This window comes from Salmo salar, chromosome 29, assembly GCF_965601325.2.
Source record: "Salmo salar chromosome 29, fSalSal1, whole genome shotgun sequence".
NCBI classification, from domain to species: Eukaryota; Metazoa; Chordata; class Actinopteri; order Salmoniformes; family Salmonidae; genus Salmo; species Salmo salar.
This window is the reverse complement of record NC_138319.1, coordinates 23,182,596-23,204,490: the sequence shown is the minus strand read 5'-3', so window position 1 is coordinate 23,204,490 and position 21,895 is coordinate 23,182,596. Positions and strand designations below refer to the sequence as shown.

At 46.2% G+C, this 21,895-nt stretch overlaps 1 protein-coding gene across 8 annotated transcripts in view; it reads right to left on the bottom strand.

Moving 5' to 3' along the window:
- Positions 1–21,895, bottom strand: part of LOC106590348 (protein tyrosine phosphatase receptor type Ma) — a 306,057-nt gene that overhangs the window by 17,766 nt on the left and 266,396 nt on the right. For all 8 annotated transcript variants that reach the window (XM_045710833.2, XM_045710836.2, XM_045710841.2 and 5 more), the window contains 4 exons: positions 14,592–14,689; positions 10,173–10,289; positions 7,563–7,717; positions 6,920–7,055 (listed from right to left, as the gene is read on the bottom strand). In XM_045710833.2, coding sequence (XP_045566789.1) covers positions 6,920–7,055; positions 7,563–7,717; positions 10,173–10,289; positions 14,592–14,689 — 506 coding nt within the window. The remainder of the gene's footprint in view (positions 1–6,919; positions 7,056–7,562; positions 7,718–10,172; positions 10,290–14,591; positions 14,690–21,895) is intronic.

Below are 21,895 nucleotides of genomic sequence, written 5' to 3'. Positions count from 1 at the left end.
CTCCATCAATACTACCACTCTCTCTCTCTCTTTCCTCTTTCAATACTACCACTCTCTCTCTCTCTTTCCTCTGTCAATACTACCACTCTCTCTCTCTCTTTCCTCTGTCAATACTACCACTCTCTCTCTCTCTCTTTCCTCTGTCAATACTACCACTCTCTCTCTCTCTCTTTCCTCTGTCAATACTACCACTCTCTCTCTCTCTTTCCTCTGTCAATACTACCAATCTCTCTCTCTCTCTTTCCTCTGTCAATACTACCAATCTCTCTCTCTCTCTCTCTCTCTCTCTCTCTTTCCTCTGTCAATACTACCACTCTCTCTCTCTTTCCTCTGTCAATACTACCACTCTCTCTCTCTTTCCTCTGTCAATACTACCACTCTCTCTTTCCTCTGTCAATACTACCACTCTCTCTCTCTCTCTTTCCTCTGTCAATACTACCACTCTCTCTCTCTCTCTCTCTCTTTCCTCTGTCAATACTACCACTCTCTCTCTCTTTCCTCTGTCAATACTACCACTCTCTTCTCTCTCTTTCCTCTGTCAATACTACCTCTCTCTCTTTCCTCTGTCAATACTACCACTCTCTCTCTCTTTCCTCCATCAATACTACCACTCTCTCTCTCTCTTTCCTCTGTCAATACTACCACTCTCTCTCTCTCTCTCTCTCTCTTTCCTCCGTCAATACTACCCCCCCGGCTCTTTCCTCTGTCAATACTACCACTCTCTCTCTCTCTTTCCTCTGTCAATACTACCACTCTCTCTCTCTTTCCTCTGTCAATACTACCACTCTCTCTTTCCTCTGTCAATACTACCACTCTCTCTCTCTTTCCTCTGTCAATACTACCACTCTCTCTCTCTCTCTCTTTCCTCCATCAATACTACCACTCTCTCTCTCTCTCTCTTCCTCTGTCAATACTACCACTCTCTCTCTCTCTCTCTTCCTCTGTCAACACTACCACTCTCTCTCTCTTTCCTCTGTCAATACTACCACTCTCTCTCTCTCTCTTTCCTCTGTCAATACTACCACTCTCTCTCTCTTTCCTCTGTCAATACTACCACTCTCTCTCTCTCTCTTTCCTCTGTCAATACTACCACTCTCTCTCTCTCTTTCCTCTGTCAATACTACCACTCTCTCTCTCTCTTTCCTCTGTCAATACTACCAGTCTCTCTCTCTTTCCTCTGTCAATACTACCACTCTCTCTCTCTCTCTCTTTCCTCTGTCAATACTACCACTCTCTCTCTTTCCTCTGTCAATACTACCACTCTCTCTCTCTTTCCTCTGTCAATACTACCAGTCTCTCTCTCTCTCTCTTTCCTCTGTCAATACTACCAGTCTCTCTCTCTCTCTCTTTCCTCTGTCAATACTACCAGTCTCTCTCTCTCTCTTTCCTCTGTCAATACTACCAGTCTCTCTCTCTCTTTCCTCTGTCAATACTACCACTCTCTCTCTCTTTCCTCTGTCAATACTACCACTCTCTCTCTCTCTCTCTTTCCTCTGTCAATACTACCACTCTCTCTCTCTTTCCTCTGTCAATACTACCACTCTCTCTCTCTTTCCTCTGTCAATACTACCACTCTCTCTCTCTCTCTTTCCTCTGTCAATACTACCACTCTCTCTCTCTCTTTCCTCTGTCAATACTACCACTCTCTCTCTCTCTCTTTCCTCTGTCAATACTACCACTCTCTCTCTCTCTCTCTTTCCTCTGTCAATACTACCACTCTCTCTCTCTCTCTCTTTCCTCTGTCAATACTACCACTCTCTCTTTCCTCTGTCAATACTACCACTCTCTCTCTCTCTCTCTTTCCTCCATCAATACTACCACTCTCTCTCTCTCTCTTTCCTCTGTCAATACTACCACTCTCTCTCTTTCCTCTGTCAACACTACCACTCTCTCTCTCTCTCTTTCCTCTGTCAATACTACCACTCTCTCTCTCTCTCTTTCCTCTGTCAATACTACCACTCTCTCTCTCTCTCTTTCCTCTGTCAATACTACCACTCTCTCTCTCTCTTTCCTCTGTCAATACTACCACTCCCTCTCTCTCTTTCCTCTGTCAATACTACCACTCTCTCTCTCTCTCTTTCCTCTGTCAATACTACCACTCTCTCTCTCTCTCTCTTTCCTCTGTCAATACTACCACTCTCTCTCTCTCTCTCTTTCCTCTGTCAATACTACCACTCTCTCTCTCTCTCTCTTTCCTCTGTCAATACTCCCACTCTCTCTCTCTTTTCCTCTGTCAATACTACCAGTCTCTCTCTCTTTCCTCTGTCAATACTACCACTCTCTCTCTCTCTCTTTCCTCTGTCAATACTACCACTCTCTCTCTTTCCTCTGTCAATACTACCAGTCTCTCTCTCTCTCTTTCCTCTGTCAATACTACCACTCTCTCTCTCTCTCTTTCCTCTGTCAATACTACCACTCTCTCTCTCTCTCTTTCCTCTGTCAATACTACCACTCTCTCTCTTTCCTCTGTCAATACTACCAGTCTCTCTCTTTCCTCTGTCAATACTACCAGTCTCTCTATCTCTCTTTCCTCTGTCAATACTACCACTCTCTCTCTCTTTCCTCTGTCAATACTACCACTCTCTCTCTCTCTCTTTCCTCTGTCAATACTACCACTCTCTCTCTCTCTCTTTCCTCTGTCAATACTACCACTCTCTCTCTCTCTTTCCTCTGTCAATACTACCACTCTCTCTCTCTCTCTTTCCTCTGTCAATACTACCACTCTCTCTCTCTCTCTTTCCTCTGTCAATACTACCACTCTCTCTCTCTCTCTTTCCTCTGTCAATACTACCACTCTCTCTCTCTCTTTCCTCTGTCAATACTACCACTCTCTCTCTTTCCTCTGTCAATACTACCACTCTCTCTCTCTCTCTTTCCTCTGTCAATACTACCACTCTCTCTCTCTCTCTTTCCTCTGTCAATACTACCACTCTCTCTCTCTCTTTCCTCTGTCAATACTACCACTCCCTCTCTCTCTTTCCTCTGTCAATACTACCACTCTCTCTCTCTCTCTCTTTCCTCTGTCAATACTACCACTCTCTCTCTCTCTCTCTTTCCTCTGTCAATACTACCACTCTCTCTCTCTCTCTCTTTCCTCTGTCAATACTACCACTCTCTCTCTCTCTCTCTTTCCTCTGTCAATACTCCCACTCTCTCTCTCTTTTTCCTCTGTCAATACTACCAGCTCTCTCTCTCTTTCCTCTGTCAATACTACCACTCTCTCTCTCTCTCTCCTCTGTCAATACTACCAGTCTCTCTCTCTCTCTTTCCTCTGTCAATACTACCACTCTCTCTCTCTCTCTTTCCTCTGTCAATACTACCACTCTCTCTCTCTCTCTTTCCTCTGTCAATACTACCACTCTCTCTCTTTCCTCTGTCAATACTACCAGTCTCTCTCTTTCCTCTGTCAATACTACCAGTCTCTCTATCTCTCTTTCCTCTGTCAATACTACCACTCTCTCTCTCTTTCCTCTGTCAATACTACCACTCTCTCTCTCTCTCTTTCCTCTGTCAATACTACCACTCTCTCTCTCTCTCTTTCCTCTGTCAATACTACCACTCTCTCTCTCTCTTTCCTCTGTCAATACTACCACTCTCTCTCTCTCTCTTTCCTCTGTCAATACTACCACTCTCTCTCTCTCTCTTTCCTCTGTCAATACTACCACTCTCTCTCTCTCTCTTTCCTCTGTCAATACTACCACTCTCTCTCTCTCTTTCCTCTGTCAATACTACCACTCTCTCTCTCTCTCTTTCCTCTGTCAATACTACCACTCTCTCTCTCTCTTTCCTCTGTCAATACTACCACTATCTCTCTCTCTCTCTTTCCTCTGTCAATACTACAACTCTCTCTCTCTCTCTCTCTCTTTCCTCTGTCAATACTACCACTCTCTCTCTCTCTCTCTCTTTCCTCTGTCAATACTACCACTCTCTCTTTCCTCTGTCAATACTACCACTCTCTCTCTCTTTCCTCTGTCAATACTACCACTCTCTCTCTCTTTCCTCTGTCAATACTACCAGTCTCTCTCTCTTTCCTCTGTCAATACTACCACTCTCTCTCTCTCTCTCTCTCTCTCTTCCTCCATCAATACTACCACTCTCTCTCTCTCTCTCTCTCTCTTTCCTCTGTCAATACTACCACTCTCTCTCTCTCTCTCTCTTTCCTCTGTCAATACTACCACTCTCTCTCTCTCTCTCTCTTTCCTCTGTCAATACTACCACTCTCTCTCTCTCTCTCTTCCTCTGTCAATACTACCACTCTCTCTCTCTCTCTTTCCTCTGTCAATACTACCACTCTCTCTTTCCTCTGTCAATACTACCTCTCTCTCTTTCCTCTGTCAATACTACCACTCTCTCTCTCTTTCCTCTGTCAATACTACCACTCTCTCTTTCCTCTGTCAATACTAACACTCTCTCTCTCTCTCTCTTTCCTCCATCAATACTACCACTCTCTCTCTCTCTCTTTCCTCTGTCAATACTACCACTCTCTCTCTCTTTCCTCTGTCAATACTACCACTCTCTCTCTCTTTCCTCTGTCAATACTACCACTCTCTCTCTCTTTCCTCTGTCAATACTACCACTCTCTCTCTCTCTCTCTCTTTCCTCTGTCAATACTACCTCTCTCTCTTTCCTCTGTCAATACTACCACTCTCTCTCTCTTTCCTCCATCAATACTACCACTCTCTCTCTCTTTCCTCTGTCAATACTACCACTCTCTCTCTCTCTTTCCTCCGTCAATACTACCACTCTCTCTCTCTCTCTCTCTCTCTCTCTCTCTCTCTCTCTCTCTCTCTTTCCTCCGTCAATACTACCCCCCCGGCTCTTTCCTCTGTCAATACTACCACTCTCTCTCTCTCTCTCTCTCTCTCTTTCCTCTGTCAATACTACCACTCTCTCTCTCTTTCCTCTGTCAATACTACCACTCTCTCTTTCCTCTGTCAATACTACCACTCTCTCTCTCTCTCTTTCCTCCATCAATACTACCACTCTCTCTCTCTCTCTTTCCTCTGTCAATACTACCACTCTCTCTCTCTCTCTCTTTCCTCTGTCAACACTACCACTCTCTCTCTCTTTCCTCTGTCAATACTACCACTCTCTCTCTCTTTCCTCCATCAATACTACCACTCTCTCTCTCTCTCTCTTTCCTCTGTCAATACTACCAGTCTCTCTCTCTTTCCTCTGTCAATACTACCACTCTCTCTCTCTCTTTCCTCCGTGAATACTACCACTCTCTCTCTCTCTCTTTCCTCCGTCAATACTACCCCCCCGGCTCTTTCCTCTGTCAATACTACCACTCTCTCTCTCTCTCTCTCTCTCTCTTTCCTCTGTCAATACTACCACTCTCTCTCTCTTTCCTCTGTCAATACTACCACTCTCTCTTTCCTCTGTCAATACTACCACTCTCTCTCTCTCTCTCTCTCTCTCTTTCCTCCATCAATACTACCACTCTCTCTCTCTCTTTCCTCTGTCAATACTACCACTCTCTCTCTCTCTCTCTCTCTCTCTCTTTCCTCCATCAATACTACCACTCTCTCTCTCTCTTTCCTCTGTCAATACTACCAGTCTCTCTCTCTTTCCTCTGTCAATACTACCACTCTCTCTCTCTCTCTCTTTCCTCCGTCAATACTACCACTCTCTCTCTCTCCCTCTCTCTTTCCTCCGTCAATACTACCACTCTCTCTCTCTCTCTCTCTCTCTCTCTTTCCTCCGTCAATACTACCACTCTCTCTCTCTTTCCTCCGTCAATACTACCACTCTCTCTCTCTTTCATTCTCCCCCTCTTCCTCTCCTTCTCTCAGGAAAAAGGCCCCGGGCTTGACGTAAATCATTTATGAAGTGACATTTCAGAAACGTCTCGACTTGTCACTTCTGACAAAATCCTCGGGAGCAGAGGGTCAGTGGTTTTCAGGTTAGGCTACTGTGATGTCAGACTCTCGTCCTTGGATATGGAGTTGGAGGTGAAATGGATTCGCAGCATACCCGGTTGTCATCAAAATATTACCAAATATCACAACAAGACACGAACTGGCTTTTTTTTGTGGAACGGGGAGTAGAATGTCATTTATATGATACAGCATGTGCTCCAAGTAAACTTTAAATAGCTTTTGAGCTATGAATGTCAGTTCACATCAATTAAAAGTATATGTCATGGGAATCAAACAAAGTAAAGCTTGCATACAGCCCGGCATTAGACACTTGTTTATTATGCATTAATATAGTATGGTCAGGGAGTGGAACTTTAGCATGTTTCTATGCGTTCTAACTCATCAGCTATTAACTATCTTTAAAAGCAAACACTAGTCTGTTGCATTTTTACTCTGAGCTGAATAATATTTGCACAGGGCTAATGAGTTGGCTCATGTTCCTTGTCAAGTATCATTGTGTCACATTGTCTGTTTGGCCAGATGTTTGGGATTGGTTGTGCCAGTGGAATTTTAGATACAAAAGAAGAATCCTGAAATTGTAGACACTACAAGTCTGTCACATTGTGTTGGGGAATACACACCCTGTCCTAGATGGTCCATGGTTTCATGTGTATCATGTATTGACAGAATGAAATGTGCCTGTTTGGGGAACGTGTGTGTGTGTGTGTGTGTGTGTGGACGTGTTTAACTACACTTGTGGGTTTTAGGGTTAAGGTTAGAATTAGTGTTAGTTTTAGGGTTAGGTGCTAGGTGTAGGTGCTAGGGTTAGGTTTTCAGGTTAAGGTTTAGGAAAAACAGGATTTTGAATGAGATTGAATTGTCCACACAAGGTTAGTTATACAAGACCGCGTATGCGTGCGTGTGGTGTGTTTGGGATTGTGTACAGTGGAAGCGAGTGGAGACACTTGGAGCAGGGTCGTGTAGTGGTCTGTCTCTCTCTCTCTCTCTCTCTCTCTCTCTCTCTCTCTGGGTTCGAGCAGGGACATGGTCATTCTTACCTCTGTCTGGACCATATTAACCCTTCGTGAGCGCAACTCTCTCACACAGTTGTAGATGTCGACCACACCCTCTCTCTCAGCCATGTCCAGCATGATGTCAATCACGATAAAACAGCCGGTCCTGCCCGCCCCCGCACTGATGACGCAAGCACGCGCGCACACACATGCACACACACACACACACACACACACACACACACACACACACACACACACACACACACACACACACACACACACACACACACACACACACACACACACACACACACACACACACACACACACACAGCGTGAGAACCAGAGCACAACACACACTCTTCATAGAAAAGCACCGTTTGCCACATTATCTGGGACTATTTGGATTGGAAACATCAGTACAGATTGTACATGACAGTCTAAACAGTTGTGGGTGTGGCTGACAATAGCAGATCCACTTTATTTAGTGTGGCTGATCTTGGGAGTGAGATGACTTTACTAAAATCCATTAGGAACTTCTTTCTGAGTCATACTGGATGACGAGAGAGAGAGAGAAAATAGAGCGAGAGGGAGGAGAGAGAAAGAGATGGAAAGAGAGATTAGAGAAAAAAAGAGAGAAAGGTAGAGATACAGACAGCCAGCAGCCACAGTGAGTGTGTCTGACCTGCAGTGGACCACCATGGGCCCGGCGTTGGCAGGGGTCTTGGACTTGACCCTGCGTACGAAGCCCAGCAGGCCGGTGGCGTGGTAGGGCACCCCGTGGTCCGGCCAGCCCGTGAAGTGGAACTGACGGATCTCCCGGATCTCATGGGCTCCCCTCTAGAGAGAGAAGACCGAAAGATACACAGTTGATTACTTCATTTGGATTCACAAGTACCAAGGACACAAACATCAGAGGTCATACAGATGCCTGGACTTCTGACACACGCACATGTATATGCACGCACCCACGCACGCCCACCCAAACAGACCCAGAGCTTTTTAACTTTGAGCAGCAGCTCTCTCCTCTCCTCTCCTGCCTCCCTTCCTGCCTCCCTCCCTGCCTCCCTCCCTCCCTATAAGCACTTTAAAGTTAGCTGTTTTCATGATCAAAGTTGTGTTTTGATCTTGGGGGGAGGGACTAAAGTAGATAAAGCAGGGATGACAAAGCCCATCTCTGGGGGGATGGAAGAGGAGAAAAACAGCTGGAGGAGAGTGGTGATTCACACACACAGCAAGCAGGCTGGATACAGACGGCAGGGCGGACACCCGTCTGAGCCTTGAGCACTCATGCACACACACACACACACACACACACACACACACACACACACACACACACACACACACACACACACACACACACACACACACACACACACACACACACACACACACACACACACACACCGGCAGGGGAAATATTCACAGCTTAAAAGCCCATGGGGATAGAAGAAGTGGAAAAGTGGAGAGGCCTGGTAACAGCTCTGAGTACAATAGGATGAGAAACAAAATGGCTACTATACAGACAGACAGGCATTCTGAAAGACAGATGGACCTATTATAAAGGAAGCATCTAAGAACCTTCATTAAAGTAGTGGTGAGTACATGAAGCTCTGTCCAAGGGTGGCATATAGTAGCTAGCATGTCTGAATAGAAAACAACCAGGAAACCCCTTCTCTGAAAGTGAGGTAGTATAGGAAAAACATGACGCTGATAAGTATGAATAGCGTTAAGGCAGTGATAGCCAATCCTTGGTGAGTGTTCTGGAGAAAAATGGCTTCCGTTTATTGCCTAGGTGGGAGTTACAGTTCATATAAGGAAATCAGTAAATTTAAAATTCATTAGGCCCTAATCTATTGATTTCACATGACTGGGAATACAGACATGCATCTGTTGGTCACAGATACATTAAATAAATGGGGCGTGGATCATAAAACCAGTCAGTATCTGGTGTGACCACCATTTGCCTCATGCAGTGCAACATCTCCTTCACATAGAGTGGATCAGACTGTTGATTGTGGCCTGTGGAATGTTGTCCCACTCCTCTTCAATGGCTGTGTGAAGTTGCTGGATATTGTCGGGAACTAGAACACGCTGTCGTACACATCGATCCAGAGCATTACAAACATGCTCAATGGGTGACATGTTTGGTGAGTATGCAGGTCATGGAAGAACTAGGACATTTTCAGCTTCCAATTGTGTACAGATCCTTCCGACATGGGGCCCGTGCGTTATCATGCTGAAACATGAGGTGATGGAGGCAGATGAATGGCACGACAATGGGCATCAGGATCTGGTCACGGTATCTCGATGCATTCAAATTACCACCGATAAAATGCAATGGTGTTCATTATCGATTGCTTATGCCTGCCCATAGCATAAACCCACCACCACGGGGCACTCTGTTCACAACGTTGATATCAGCAAACCGCTCGCCCACACGACGCCATACATCTGCCCAGTACAACTGAAACCGGGATTCATCTGTGAAGCGCACACTTCTCCAGTGTGCTAGTGGCCATTAAAGGTGAGAATTTGACCACTGAAGTCGGTTACGACGCCAAACTGCAGTCGGGTCAATATCCTGGTGAGGACGAGGTGCACGCAGATGAGCTTCCCTGAGACGGTTTCTGACAGTATGTGCAGGAATTCTTCGGTTGTGCAGACACACAGTTTCATCAGTTGTCCGGTTGGCTGGTCTCAGACGATCCCGCAGATGAAGAAGCCGGATGTGGAGGTCCTGGGCTGGCGTGGTTATATGTGGTCTGCGGTTGAGAGGCCGTTTGGACATACTGCCAAATTCTCGAAAACAATGTTTATGGTAGAGAAATGAACATTCAATTATCTGGCAACAGCTCTGGTGGACATTCCTGCAGTCAGCATGTCAATTGCACGCTCCCTCAAAACTTGAGACATCTGTGGCATTGTGTTGTGTGACAAAACTAACCTTTTCAGAGTGGTATTTTATTGTTCTCAGCACAAGATGCACCTGTGTAATGATCATGCTGTTTAATCAGCTTCTTGATATGCCACACCTTTCAGGTGGATGGATTATCTTGGCAAAGGAGAAATGCTCAGTAACAGGGATGTAAACAAATTTGTGCAGAAAATGCTAGAGATATTAGCTTTTTATGCATATAGAACATTTCTGGGATCTTTTATTTCAGCTCATGAAACATGGACCAACACTTTACATGTTGCTTTATATATAATACATACAATGGAAAACAATACACGACAATACAATGCAATTAATAACTTCCAATATCATGATCACTTGGAGTGTCCGTACCTTTTCCACGGCGAAGGTCCTGATGACGTACTCTGACAGCAGCTGGGTCTCGATGAGGGTCACCTTCATGTCCCTGTAGATCTCAGTGTCGTCAGGCCAGTACTTACAGCACTTCACCTGAGGGGACAGAGAGGACACAGGGTGTAATGGGATGACCTGACCGCAGTTTAGTTGCTTGTCAACAACCTCCGTCCACAGCATGCACACACACACCTTGAAATATCTTTTCTGTTTGTTCAAGGTGAAAACCTGACAGACATTTTTGCCTAGTTTGGAACTTAATGTACTTCCTTCTGTGTGGTGAGTTTGGAAGCGTTGGGATGAGAATGTGTGCATGTTACTGAAGGTAGTCTATTGTGTAAGGTGTTGTTTGACAACAGTTCATTTGTGAGTTAACTCAAAAAGTTTTTTTTCCATTAAAGTTCCGTAAATATAATTCTGCTCTCTTAGTGAATTGTGATGAAAAAGCGTTGTTGCCACGAGGAGTAATGTTGACATTACAGGTTCACCTCAATCACAAAACACACAGACAGACCACTCCTTTAACATCACAACCACTACAGTCCAGCTTGACCACTATCATACACAACTTTACCATCACTTAAAACTGGGCATCAACCATCCAACAGTGTGACGTATGAATCCCAATGGACAAGACGAAAGGTCCGAGAAGGTCATGTCAGCTTGTGAAATTGTTGTGTCTGAAATGGCACACTATTTCCTGTATAGCGCACTACTTTGGCACCCTAAAGTGCCATTTGAGACGCAGCCAGTGAGTGACATCTTGGTGCTGTCCCATATAGCGACAGGCAGGTGGCCCTCCTCTTTGTTAGAGCAGATGCTCAATGTCCCAGCTCTAATTACCCATACTGCACCACTGGGCTCTTTCCTCATTAAGAGGTTGTGAACCCTGGGGTCACCAGAAGTCACACAGCGCAGATTCTATGATGATACCACCTCACTTATCTGGCCCCTTCCCCACAGTAAGAGGTGTAAAAGCATATAGGCCTATTTCTTACACAGTGGAAATTACTTCCCTAATTTGGCAATTGAACAATCAATGAAATTCAACAAAAGTTTGAGCCTCTTCTTCACAGTCTCTGTTTTAGTTTTTTCAGTCTTGGATTTTCTGACGGTATCCTCTTCTTTCTCCCGCTCTCTCTCTGCTCCCTCCCTCCGTCCTCTTCTCTGTCACTCACACCAGCCTTATCTTCTCTCCGGGTCATCCTTATCTTCCTCTCAATTTCTCCATCCGTCTGTCCTCTTTTCCCTCCCTACCGCCCTCCTCTTCCTCCACCCTTGCTCTCCCCTCCCCTGCTGTCTCCTTTGTGATAGTGTAATTAGGGGGGGGGGAATCTAATTGGTGATATAATTGTGTTTTAATGGCCACGTACATTATTCTCCCGCAGCTCCGCCTTAGTCACGCTAGCTGTCAGCACTGGAAGCAATTATAGTTGCTTCTCTGGAGAGGACCGGAAAACATTGTTTAACTGCGATAGGAATATCATTTAAGAAAACAGAGATTCCTATCTGTCTTCTGTGACAATGTTGATACTGGAGAGACCTTAATAGAATAATAATATGAGTGTTTCCAAGAGGTAGAGTTTCCCTGGTGGCTTCCTTGGTATAAACAAAGACACAGCTATACCTTATCAAAGTATTTAGTATTCAACTGGTCATAATGAGCAAATCGTCAATTAGTAGCAGCGGTCTGACTGTAACAGAAATAACTGGAAATGATTTGATATTGAGATAAAAACAGTTGCATTGGACCTTTCAGTAAGAATATAAAGAGATGTTAGAGAGACCCTACTTCCATTCACACATTAGTGAGTTACTCTTGCATGTAAACGGTATGATGGAAGAACCATTGTGACAAACCATTTCGTGGTTTGATTTGATAATCTGTCGAGCATTTTTTATTTCTATTGAACCTTTATTTAACTAGGCAAGTCAGTTAAGAAGACATTTTTATTTACAATGACGGCCTACCCTGGCCAAACCCTATCCCGGATGACGCTGGGCCAATTGTGCGCCGTCCAATCACAGCTGGTTGAGATATAGCCTGGAATCGAACCAGGGTCTGTAGTGACGCCTCTAGCACTGAGATGCAGTGCCTTAGACCACTGCGCCACCCGGGAGCATGATCGATTGTAATACATGGTTTATGATGGTGTACTGTAATTCTGTATGTCTTTACAGTACTGGGCCACTCAGTTGCATGTAGTTGATACATTTCTACATTCAGATCTTGGAAGCCATTTTCTAAAGTAGGTTGCATGAATATGCTTCCTTATGCCCTCATCTCCTACTAGGTCCTGTTTCCTGATATAGCCTTTAAGAGGAATCTCAATGTTGTTGGAGACGATTTTAAGATGATCCCATAAGGTTTCTATTCAAGGACTCATAACTAGTAGCCTAAAGAATTTCAGATCTTTGTGTCCATGTGCTTTCCTTCTTCTGGGAAGCCCAGACAAGAGCTCATCAACTTTTTGGGCGACCCGACCAAATTCATATAGTAATTTGAGTTATTGATCTTTCATTGTCATTGAAAGCAAGTCTAAGAAGCTGTAAATATGTTCTACGTGCACTATTTCTATGCTTCATGTTCTTAAGTTTAGTTTTTGCATCTTTTACTTTCGGTTTTGTACACTAGCTTCAAACAGCTGAAAATTCAATATTTTTGGTTATGAAAAATATATTTCACAGCGGTTTAGATGGCACAATAATTCTCTACATAATGACTGCTTGTTTTGTCACAAACTGAAATTAGGCGAGCTATTAGAATTTTACCAAGCAGGAAATGGTAAAGCAATTTCTGCATTGTGGATCTTTAAAGAATGCCAATCTAGGAGAGCTATCTGGAACAACTAGTTTTCGTATATGTACCACCACAGAGACTTATATGGCTTTGTCAAACTAGTGCCACTTCCATTCTCTCTGGTGTTGTGTGCCACACTGGGTAAGCATGTAAGGACAGCAGGCGACGGTTCGAAGAGGAACCTGGATTAAGTACATGATCCGTGAAAGGAAGAGAGGTTTAACAATACAAAGCACTCCTACTGGTCACAGAGTGTAACATAAATACACTCAGACAAAATAAAACATTGGGAGGATGATTTGCGCTAATACGATTAGCTATCTATCTGAATCTTACTAGGTACCTCAACACCATCTGACAGGATAAATAAAGTATACAGGGTGACTGTGGAGGTGACTGCAGCTTCAGCCCTGATCATCAGTGAAGGAAGTTGGGTATCCAGTGACACTATCATAAACAGTATGGAGCTCAAGTCAAGACGCTCCAGATCCTCCAGCCTCTCAGATCCCCCTGATACTTCAGCTAGCTTATCCCTGAAGAGCATCCTATAGATGACGTCTCGGCAGAAATATCCTATTAATCTCAACCGTGTCTGACAGCTACGATGAAGACGATCAGCCAGCGATATGCTTTGGGTGGCTGCCTGCGTCTCTCACTAACACATTATCTGGGTTAGTGTTATTCTCCACGTCTAGTTGTGCCTTGTGCTCCCTCCACCTGCGGTCCTGAAGGGAAGTAGAAACAGGAGAGAGGCTAGATTGAAAACAAATAAAACTGCTTGGCATGAACGCGAAAAGCGCCAGAAGCCTGGGAGAAGGGATTTCCCAGAGTTCATCAGTGGTGAAGCGGCCTAGCAGACAATGGCTGTGGAGTGAGTGGTTTTTATTATTATGGTGGAAAAGAATGCCGCTGTGCCTCCCTGCATGCCGACCCTGGCCTGCCTGCAGCCCACTGAAGGGGCCTGGAGAGTGGAGACTCAACAGGGGGCAAGATGGGACAGCCAGGGCTGAGTGGTTAAAACAATAGCACCAGGTGGTGGGAGGATTCACCCGCTTGGCTAGCGCTTTGTGGCCGTGCATCACTCGGTTCCCTTTTGTTGATTTGATATGGTGCCAGCGGGAGTTGGGGCCCTTCCTTAAATGAGCCACTGACAGGTTAGGCATGCCCTCTCTGTCGTTGTGTGTATGAGTGTGTGCGTGAGAGTGTGTATGATTGTGTGTGTGTGTGCGTGCGTGTGTATTGTTATGGGTTTGACCACTTCAGAGAGCTTATTGGACTAACCGGTCAGATCACTCTCTGATCACACCTCTCAAGGCTTTAACCAATGGTTGATTGGCTTGAACAAGGTCTGTACCCACACGGGACATTACACCCAAGTAGATTGGCATTGTCTAGCGTTGCTTTCCAGAAAACACTCAAATGTTGGGCCCCTGGTTTCTGTATGCCAGGCCTGGAAAATGTCCACGTTTTAGTTTACTTTATTTATTTATTGGCTGAATCAATAAAATGTACCAGAATTGAGTTGGTCTTTAGTGTGTGTAGTGTGTGAGTGTGTGTGTGTTTGTGAGTGTGTGTGTCCGGGGTCTCGTGGTACTCACCCTGCCCACCTCCACCAGGTTGGTCACCATGACGATGGTTGCCGTGTTCTCATGCCACACCATCCTCCAGAAATCGTAGACTGTCTCTTGCATGGGCCCTGGGGAGAGAGCGAGCGAGCGAGGGAGAGAGAAAGAGAAAGGAGAGAAAGGGTGTGAGTGTGTGTATGCAAAGCTCTTTGTGACCATACGGACATCATGTTATGAATGACACCAACACATGATTTTCCAATATAAAAGTGTGTGTATTGTCCAAATATTGTCAGGTCCTCTACTCATACCAGGTTATTCTCATACTAACTCAATGCTCATCACATCCTTGTTAGCGTTTTTCACATTTGTCGATTACTTGCTTGTTTTCTGAGCAAAGAAAAGCGCACAGGTTCAGCTGGTTAACACCTTGTTTTTCCCAGTTGAACTTTATCAACACAGGACACTGGGGCTGTGTGCCTGTACATTCTGATCACTGTTGACAGGGCAATCAGCTAATGCCTGGATCTAAGTCAACACACACGCGGTGAATGACAAGAAGCTTTACGCCAGGCAGGGGGACAGAAATCTGTGCACACACTCTCAATTAACTCCTACACACTTTAATGTGGGCCGTGTTTAAGATTGCACCGAGCAATAAAGGATCCCTGGAAGGAATTAAGAATTACTAATTTAATTAATTCAAATTAGCATTGTTTTTTAATCAACTGGCAAATGCAAAAAAATACTTTGGACGAGCTAATTAGCTCATGCAAATCCGTGTGTGTGTCCTCGAGAGCTGCGATGTGTGTACCGTCAGCCACGGCAAATTGCTTCCAACAGCTAAAACATACACATGCGCGAGCACGCGCACACACACACACCGCGCGTACACACACGAAGCTCCCTGCAGATGCTCCATATTCATGCTCACACAAACAGCCGCATTACCAAACACTGGTGTCGCATTTTAAAATGCTTGAGAATTCGCCGGATGACATTTCCAGGTGCCTTTACCTCTAGTGCGAGCGAGTCGGTTTTCTCATTATCGATGCCAGGCCACATGCTCTCCTGGTATTCATAACCATCTCTCCATGGAACAAGAGCCTATACACTCCCTGTTCTCCCCTGGCCCCCTTCACTCCTCCTAACAGCAACCATCACCAGTCTAGGCTTTTCTTTCTAAATTAAAGGCAGATTCAGTTCAATCAGAACAGTGTGTGTCTCACAGTTACTCATCCACCCAGGGATAGGAAGGATTTTTTCTCTGGAGGAAGTGATGGTGTTATGTAGATGATATGAAAAAAGCACTGCACTCGGGATGAATGGAGGTTTGATCTCCCAACTATTTCCTTCTAAGAGCTCTATACAAGTACCTCCCCCCTTCCCTTCCTCCCTCCTTTCCCCTCCTTATGAACACACTTTGTGAACCTGTGAGACATTTGCCAACTAAACCAGTCATCTGTGTTGACACAGCGTTAACAGTGGGTATGTACAACTGTGTAGAGAAAGAAAGTCTCGGCGGAGGAGAGGCGCGAAGCGCGGCTGGTGTCGTCGTCTGGGAGAAGAAAAAGTGACATGACGCATCATCGTTGATCAGCTGCGGTAAATGGCCTAGCGCGGCAGAGGGTAAAGCCAAGTCATGCAACTCCAATTAGTTGTGGAGAAGAGATTCTCCCATGGTGCACTGGGGGAATAGGACAAGGAAGTAGGAGAAAAAAGATAAACAAAAGCTTCACAGACGGCTGGAGTGGACAGGCTGTCAAAGGAGAGGCTGTGTTGTCGTAATGCTTTTCATCCTGGCACCCCGCCAGCCACAGATACAGACTTCTTCAGGAGGGAAGGAGACTAGGCTATTTCTTTGCACCTTTTTCCCCCTAGAAAGAGAAACATGCCAGCCAGCCAGTGATTGTGTGAGGACCGAGTTAATAAAGAAAGGTTGTATGTATTTTAATAAATTATATTGTATTAAAAATGCTATACAGACCTTTAGCCTCTGGGGGTGCTCTTGAGACAAAACAGGTGAACGGACAAAATGCACCTCCCCACACCCATGAGTAAAAACATACACTGAGTGTACAAAACATTAGGAACCCCTTCCTAATATTGAGTTGCACCACCTTTTGCCCTCAAAAAAGCCTCAATTTGTAAGGGCATGGACTCTGTGTCGAAAGTGTCAATGTGTCGAAAGCGTTCCACAGGGATACTGGCCCATGTTGACTCCAGTGATTCTCACAGTTGTGTCAAGTTGGCTGAATGTCCTTTGGGTGGTGGACCATTCTTGATAGACACGGGAAACTGTTGAGTGTGAAAAACCCAGCAGCGTTGGAGTTCTTGACACATTCCAACCGGTGTGCCTGGCACCTACCAACATACCCCGTTCAAAGGCACTTCAAAGCTTTGTCTTGTCCATTCACCCTCTCAATGGCACTCCTACACAATCCATGTCTTAATTGTTTCAAGGCTTAAAAATCCTTCTTTAACATGTCTCCTCTGCTTCATCTACACTGATTGAAGTGGATTTAACAAGGGATCATATATTTCACCTGGATTCACCTGGTCAGTCTATGTCATGGAACGAGCCGGTGTTCTTAATGTTTTGTGCACTCAGTGTATATTGTTTGGGATCCCATGCTGAATGTCCGTGACTGACAAGCGCCCGATTGGCCTGAAGCACATCTGCCTTTGATCTGTGCAAGATCTCTGCTTGTTACAATTTTCCTCTCTCGCCACAACCACACAAAAAATTGAATTCTCTTTGAAAGCTGCCCTCTAATTGCAAACGCTGACATAACATTGAAAAAAACTAAACATGGAGAGTCCGCTGACAATTCTGTCTGAGGCTGGTGTGCTCTATTATATTCTCTCCAAAACAATGTATAGTATGACTGTGTAAAGTAAATATTGTCCAGTCTCTTCATAAAATAGGATAGAGGTCAACCCTCTCCTAGTCTCATTCACAGCCCGGCACTCTCTCTGTTGGTAGCAATTCGCCCAGACCCACTAGACTGTCTACTAGGTCATTATGCAGCTCCCAGACCCACTAGACCACTAGACTGTCTACTAGGTCATTATGCAGCTCCCAGACCCACTAGACTGTCAACTAGGTCATTATGCTGCTCCCAGACCCACTAGACTGTCTACTAGGTCATTATGCAGCTCCCAGACCCACTAGACCACCAGACTGTCTACTAGGTCATTATGCAGCTCCAAGACCACCAGACTGTCTACTAGGTCATTATGCAGCTCCAAGACCACCAGACTGTCTACTAGGTCATTATGCAGCTCCCAGACCCACTAGACCACCAGACTGTCTACAAGGTCATTATGCAGCTCTCAGACCACCAGACTGTCTACTAGGTCATTATGCAGCTCCCAGACCCACTAGACCACCAGACTGTCTACTAGGTCATTATGCAGCTCCCAGACCACCAGACTGTCTACTAGGTCATTATGCAGCTCCCAGACCACCAGACTGTCCACTAGGTCATTATGCAGCTCCCAGACCACCAGACTGTCTACTAGGTCATTATGCAGCTCCCAGGCCACCAGACTGTCTACTAGGTCATTATGCAGCTCCCAGACCCACTAGACCACCAGACTGTCTACTAGGTCATTATGAAGCTCCCAGACCACCAGACTGTCTACTAGGTCATTATGTAGCTCCCAGACCACCAGACTGTCAACTAGGTCATTATGCAGCTCCCAGACCCACTAGACCACTAGACTGTCTACTAGGTCATTATGAAGCTCCCAGACCACCAGACTGTCCACTAGGTCATTATGCAGCTCCCAGACCCACTAGACCACCAGACTGTCTACTAGGTCATTATGCAGCTCCCAGACCCACTAGACCACCAGACTGTCTACTAGGTCATTATGCAGCTCCCAGACCCACTAGACCACCAGACTGTCTACTAGGTCATTATGCAGCTCCCAGGCCACCAGACAGTCTACTAGGTCATTATGCAGCTCCCAGACCACCAGACTGTCCACTAGGTCATTATGCAGCTCCCAGACCACCAGACTGTCCACTAGGTCATTATGCAGCTCCCAGACCCACTAGACCACCAGACTGTCCACTAGGTCATTATGCAGCTCCCAGACCACCAGACTGTCTACTAGGTCATTATGCAGCTCCCAGGCCACCAGACTGTCTACTAGGTCATTATGCAGCTCCCAGACCCACTAGACCACCAGACTGTCTACTAGGTCATTATGTACCTCCCAGACCACCAGACTGTCTACTAGGTCATTATGCAGCTCCCAGACCCACTAAACCACCAGATTGTCTACTAGGTCATTATGCAGCTCCCAGACCCACTAAACCACCAGATTGTCTACTAGGTCATTATGCAGCTCCCAGACCCACTCGACCACCAGACTGTCTACTAGGTCATTATGCAGCTCCCAGACCCACTAGACCACCAGACTGTCCACTAGGTCAGTATGCAGCTCCCAGACCACCAGACTGTCTACTAGGTCATTATGCAGCTCCCAGGCCCACTAGACCACCAGACTGTCTACTAGGTCATTATGCAGCTCCCAGGCCACCAGACTGTCTACTAGGTCATTATGCAGCTCCCAGACCACCAGACTGTCTACTAGGTCATTATGCAGCTCCCAGACCCACTAGACCACCAGACTGTCCACTAGGTCATTATGCAGCTCCCAGACCACCAGACTGTCCACTAGGTCATTATGCAGCTCCCAGACCACCAGACTGTCCACTAGGTCATTATGCAGCTCCCAGACCACCAGACTGTCTACTAGGTCATTATGCAGCTCCCAGACCCACTAGACCACCAGACTGTCTACTACGTCATTATGCAGCTCCCAAACCACCAGAATGTCTACTAGGTCATTCTGCAGCTCCCAGACCCACTAGACCACCAGACTGTCTACTACGTCATTATGCAGCTCCCAAACCACCAGACTGTCTACTAGGTCATTATGCAGCTCCCAGACCCACTAGACCACCAGACTGTCTACTAGGTCATTATGCAGCTCCCAGACCCACTAGACCACCAGACTGTCTACTAGGTCATTATGCAGCTCCCAGACCACCAGACTGTCTACTAGGTCATTATGCAGCTCCCAGACCACCAGACTGTCTACTAGGTCATTATGCAGCTCCCAGACCACCAGACTATCTACTAGGTCATTATGCAGCTCCCAGACCCACTAGACCACCAGACTGTCTACTAGCTCATTATGCAGCTCCCAGACCCACTAGACCACCAGACTGTCTACTAGGTCATTATGCAGCTCCCAGGCCCACTAGACTGTCTACTAGGTCATTATGCAGCTCCCAGACCCACTAGACCACCAGACTGTCTACTAGGTCATTATGCAGCTCCCAGACCACCAGACTGTCAACTAGGTCATTATGCAGCTCCCAGACCCACTAGACCACCAGACTGTCTACTAGGTCATTATGCAGCTCCCAGACCCACTAGACCACCAGACTGTCTACTAGGTCATTATGAAGCTCCCAGACCACCAGACTGTCTACTACGTCATTATGCAGCTCCCAGACCACCAGACTGTCTACTAGGTCATTATGCAGCTCCCAGACCACCAGACTGTCCACTAGGTCATTATGCAGCTCCCAGACCCACTAGACCACCAGACTGTCTACTAGGTCATTATGCAGCTCCCAGACCACCAGACTGTCTACTAGGTCATTATGCAGCTCCCAGACCACCAGACTGTCTACTAGGTCATTATGCAGCTCCCAGACCACCAGACTGTCTACTAGGTCATTATGCAGCTCCCAGACCCACTAGACCACCAGACTGTCTACTAGGTCATTATGCAGCTCCCAGACCACCAGACTGTCTACTAGGTCATTATGCAGCTCCCAGACCACCAGACTGTCTACTAGGTCATTATGCAGCTCCCAGACCACCAGACTGTCTACTAGGTCATTATGCAGCTCCCACACCCACTAGACCACCAGACTGTCTACTAGGTCATTATGAAGCTCCCAGACCACCAGACTGTCTACTAGGTCATTATGCAGCTCCCAGACCACCAGATGGTCTACTAGGTCATTATGCAGCTCCCAGACCACCAGACTGTCTACTAGGTCATTATGCAGCTCCCAGACCACCAGACTGTCTACTAGGTCATTATGCAGCTCCCAGACCCACTAGACCACCAGACTGTCTACTAGGTCATTATGCAGCTCCCAGACCACCAGACTGTCAACTAGGTCATTATGCAGCTCCCAGACCCACTAGACCACCAGACTGTCTACTAGGTCATTATGCAGCTCCCAGACCCACTAGACTGTCAACTAGGTCATTATGCAGCTCCCAGACCCACTAGACTGTCCACTAGGTCATTATGCAGCTCCCAGACCACCAGACTGTCTACTAGGTCATTATGCAGCTCCCAGACCACCAGACTGTCTACTAGGTCATTATGCAGCTCCCAGACCCACTAGACCACCAGACTGTCTACTAGGTCATTATGCAGCTCCCAGACCACCAGACTGTCTACTAGGTCATTATGCAGCTCCCAGACCCACTAGACCACCAGACTGTCTACTAGGTCATTATGCAGCTCCCAGACCACCAGACTGTCTACTAGGTCATTATGCAGCTCCCAGACCACCAGACTGTCTACTAGGTCATTATGAAGCTCCCAGACCACCAGACTGTCTACTAGGTCATTATGAAGCTCCCAGACCACCAGACGGTCTACTAGGTCATTATGCAGCTCCCAGACCACCAGACTGTCTACTAGGTCATTATGCAGCTCCCAGACCACCAGACTGTCTACTAGGTCATTATGCAGCTCCCAGACCCACTAGACCACCAGACTGTCTACTAGGTCATTATGCAGCTCCCAGACCACCAGACTGTCTACTAGGTCATTATGCAGCTCCCAGACCACCAGACTGTCTACTAGGTCATTATGCAGCTCCCAGACCACCAGACTGTCTACTAGGTCATTATGCAGCTCCCAGACCCACTAGACCACCAGACAGTCTACTAGGTCATTATGCAGCTCCCAGACCACCAGACTGTCTACTAGGTCATTATGCAGCTCCCAGACCACCAGACTGTCCACTAGGTCATTATGCAGCTCCCAGACCACCAGACTGTCTACTAGGTCATTATGCAGCTCCCAGACCACCAGACTGTCTACTAGGTCATTATGCAGCTCCCAGACCCACTAGACCACCAGACAGTCTACTAGGTCATTATGCAGCTCCCAGACCACCAGACTGTCTACTAGGTCATTATGCAGCTCCCAGACCACCAGACTGTCCACTAGGTCATTATGCAGCTCCCAGACCACCAGACTGTCTACTAGGTCATTATGCA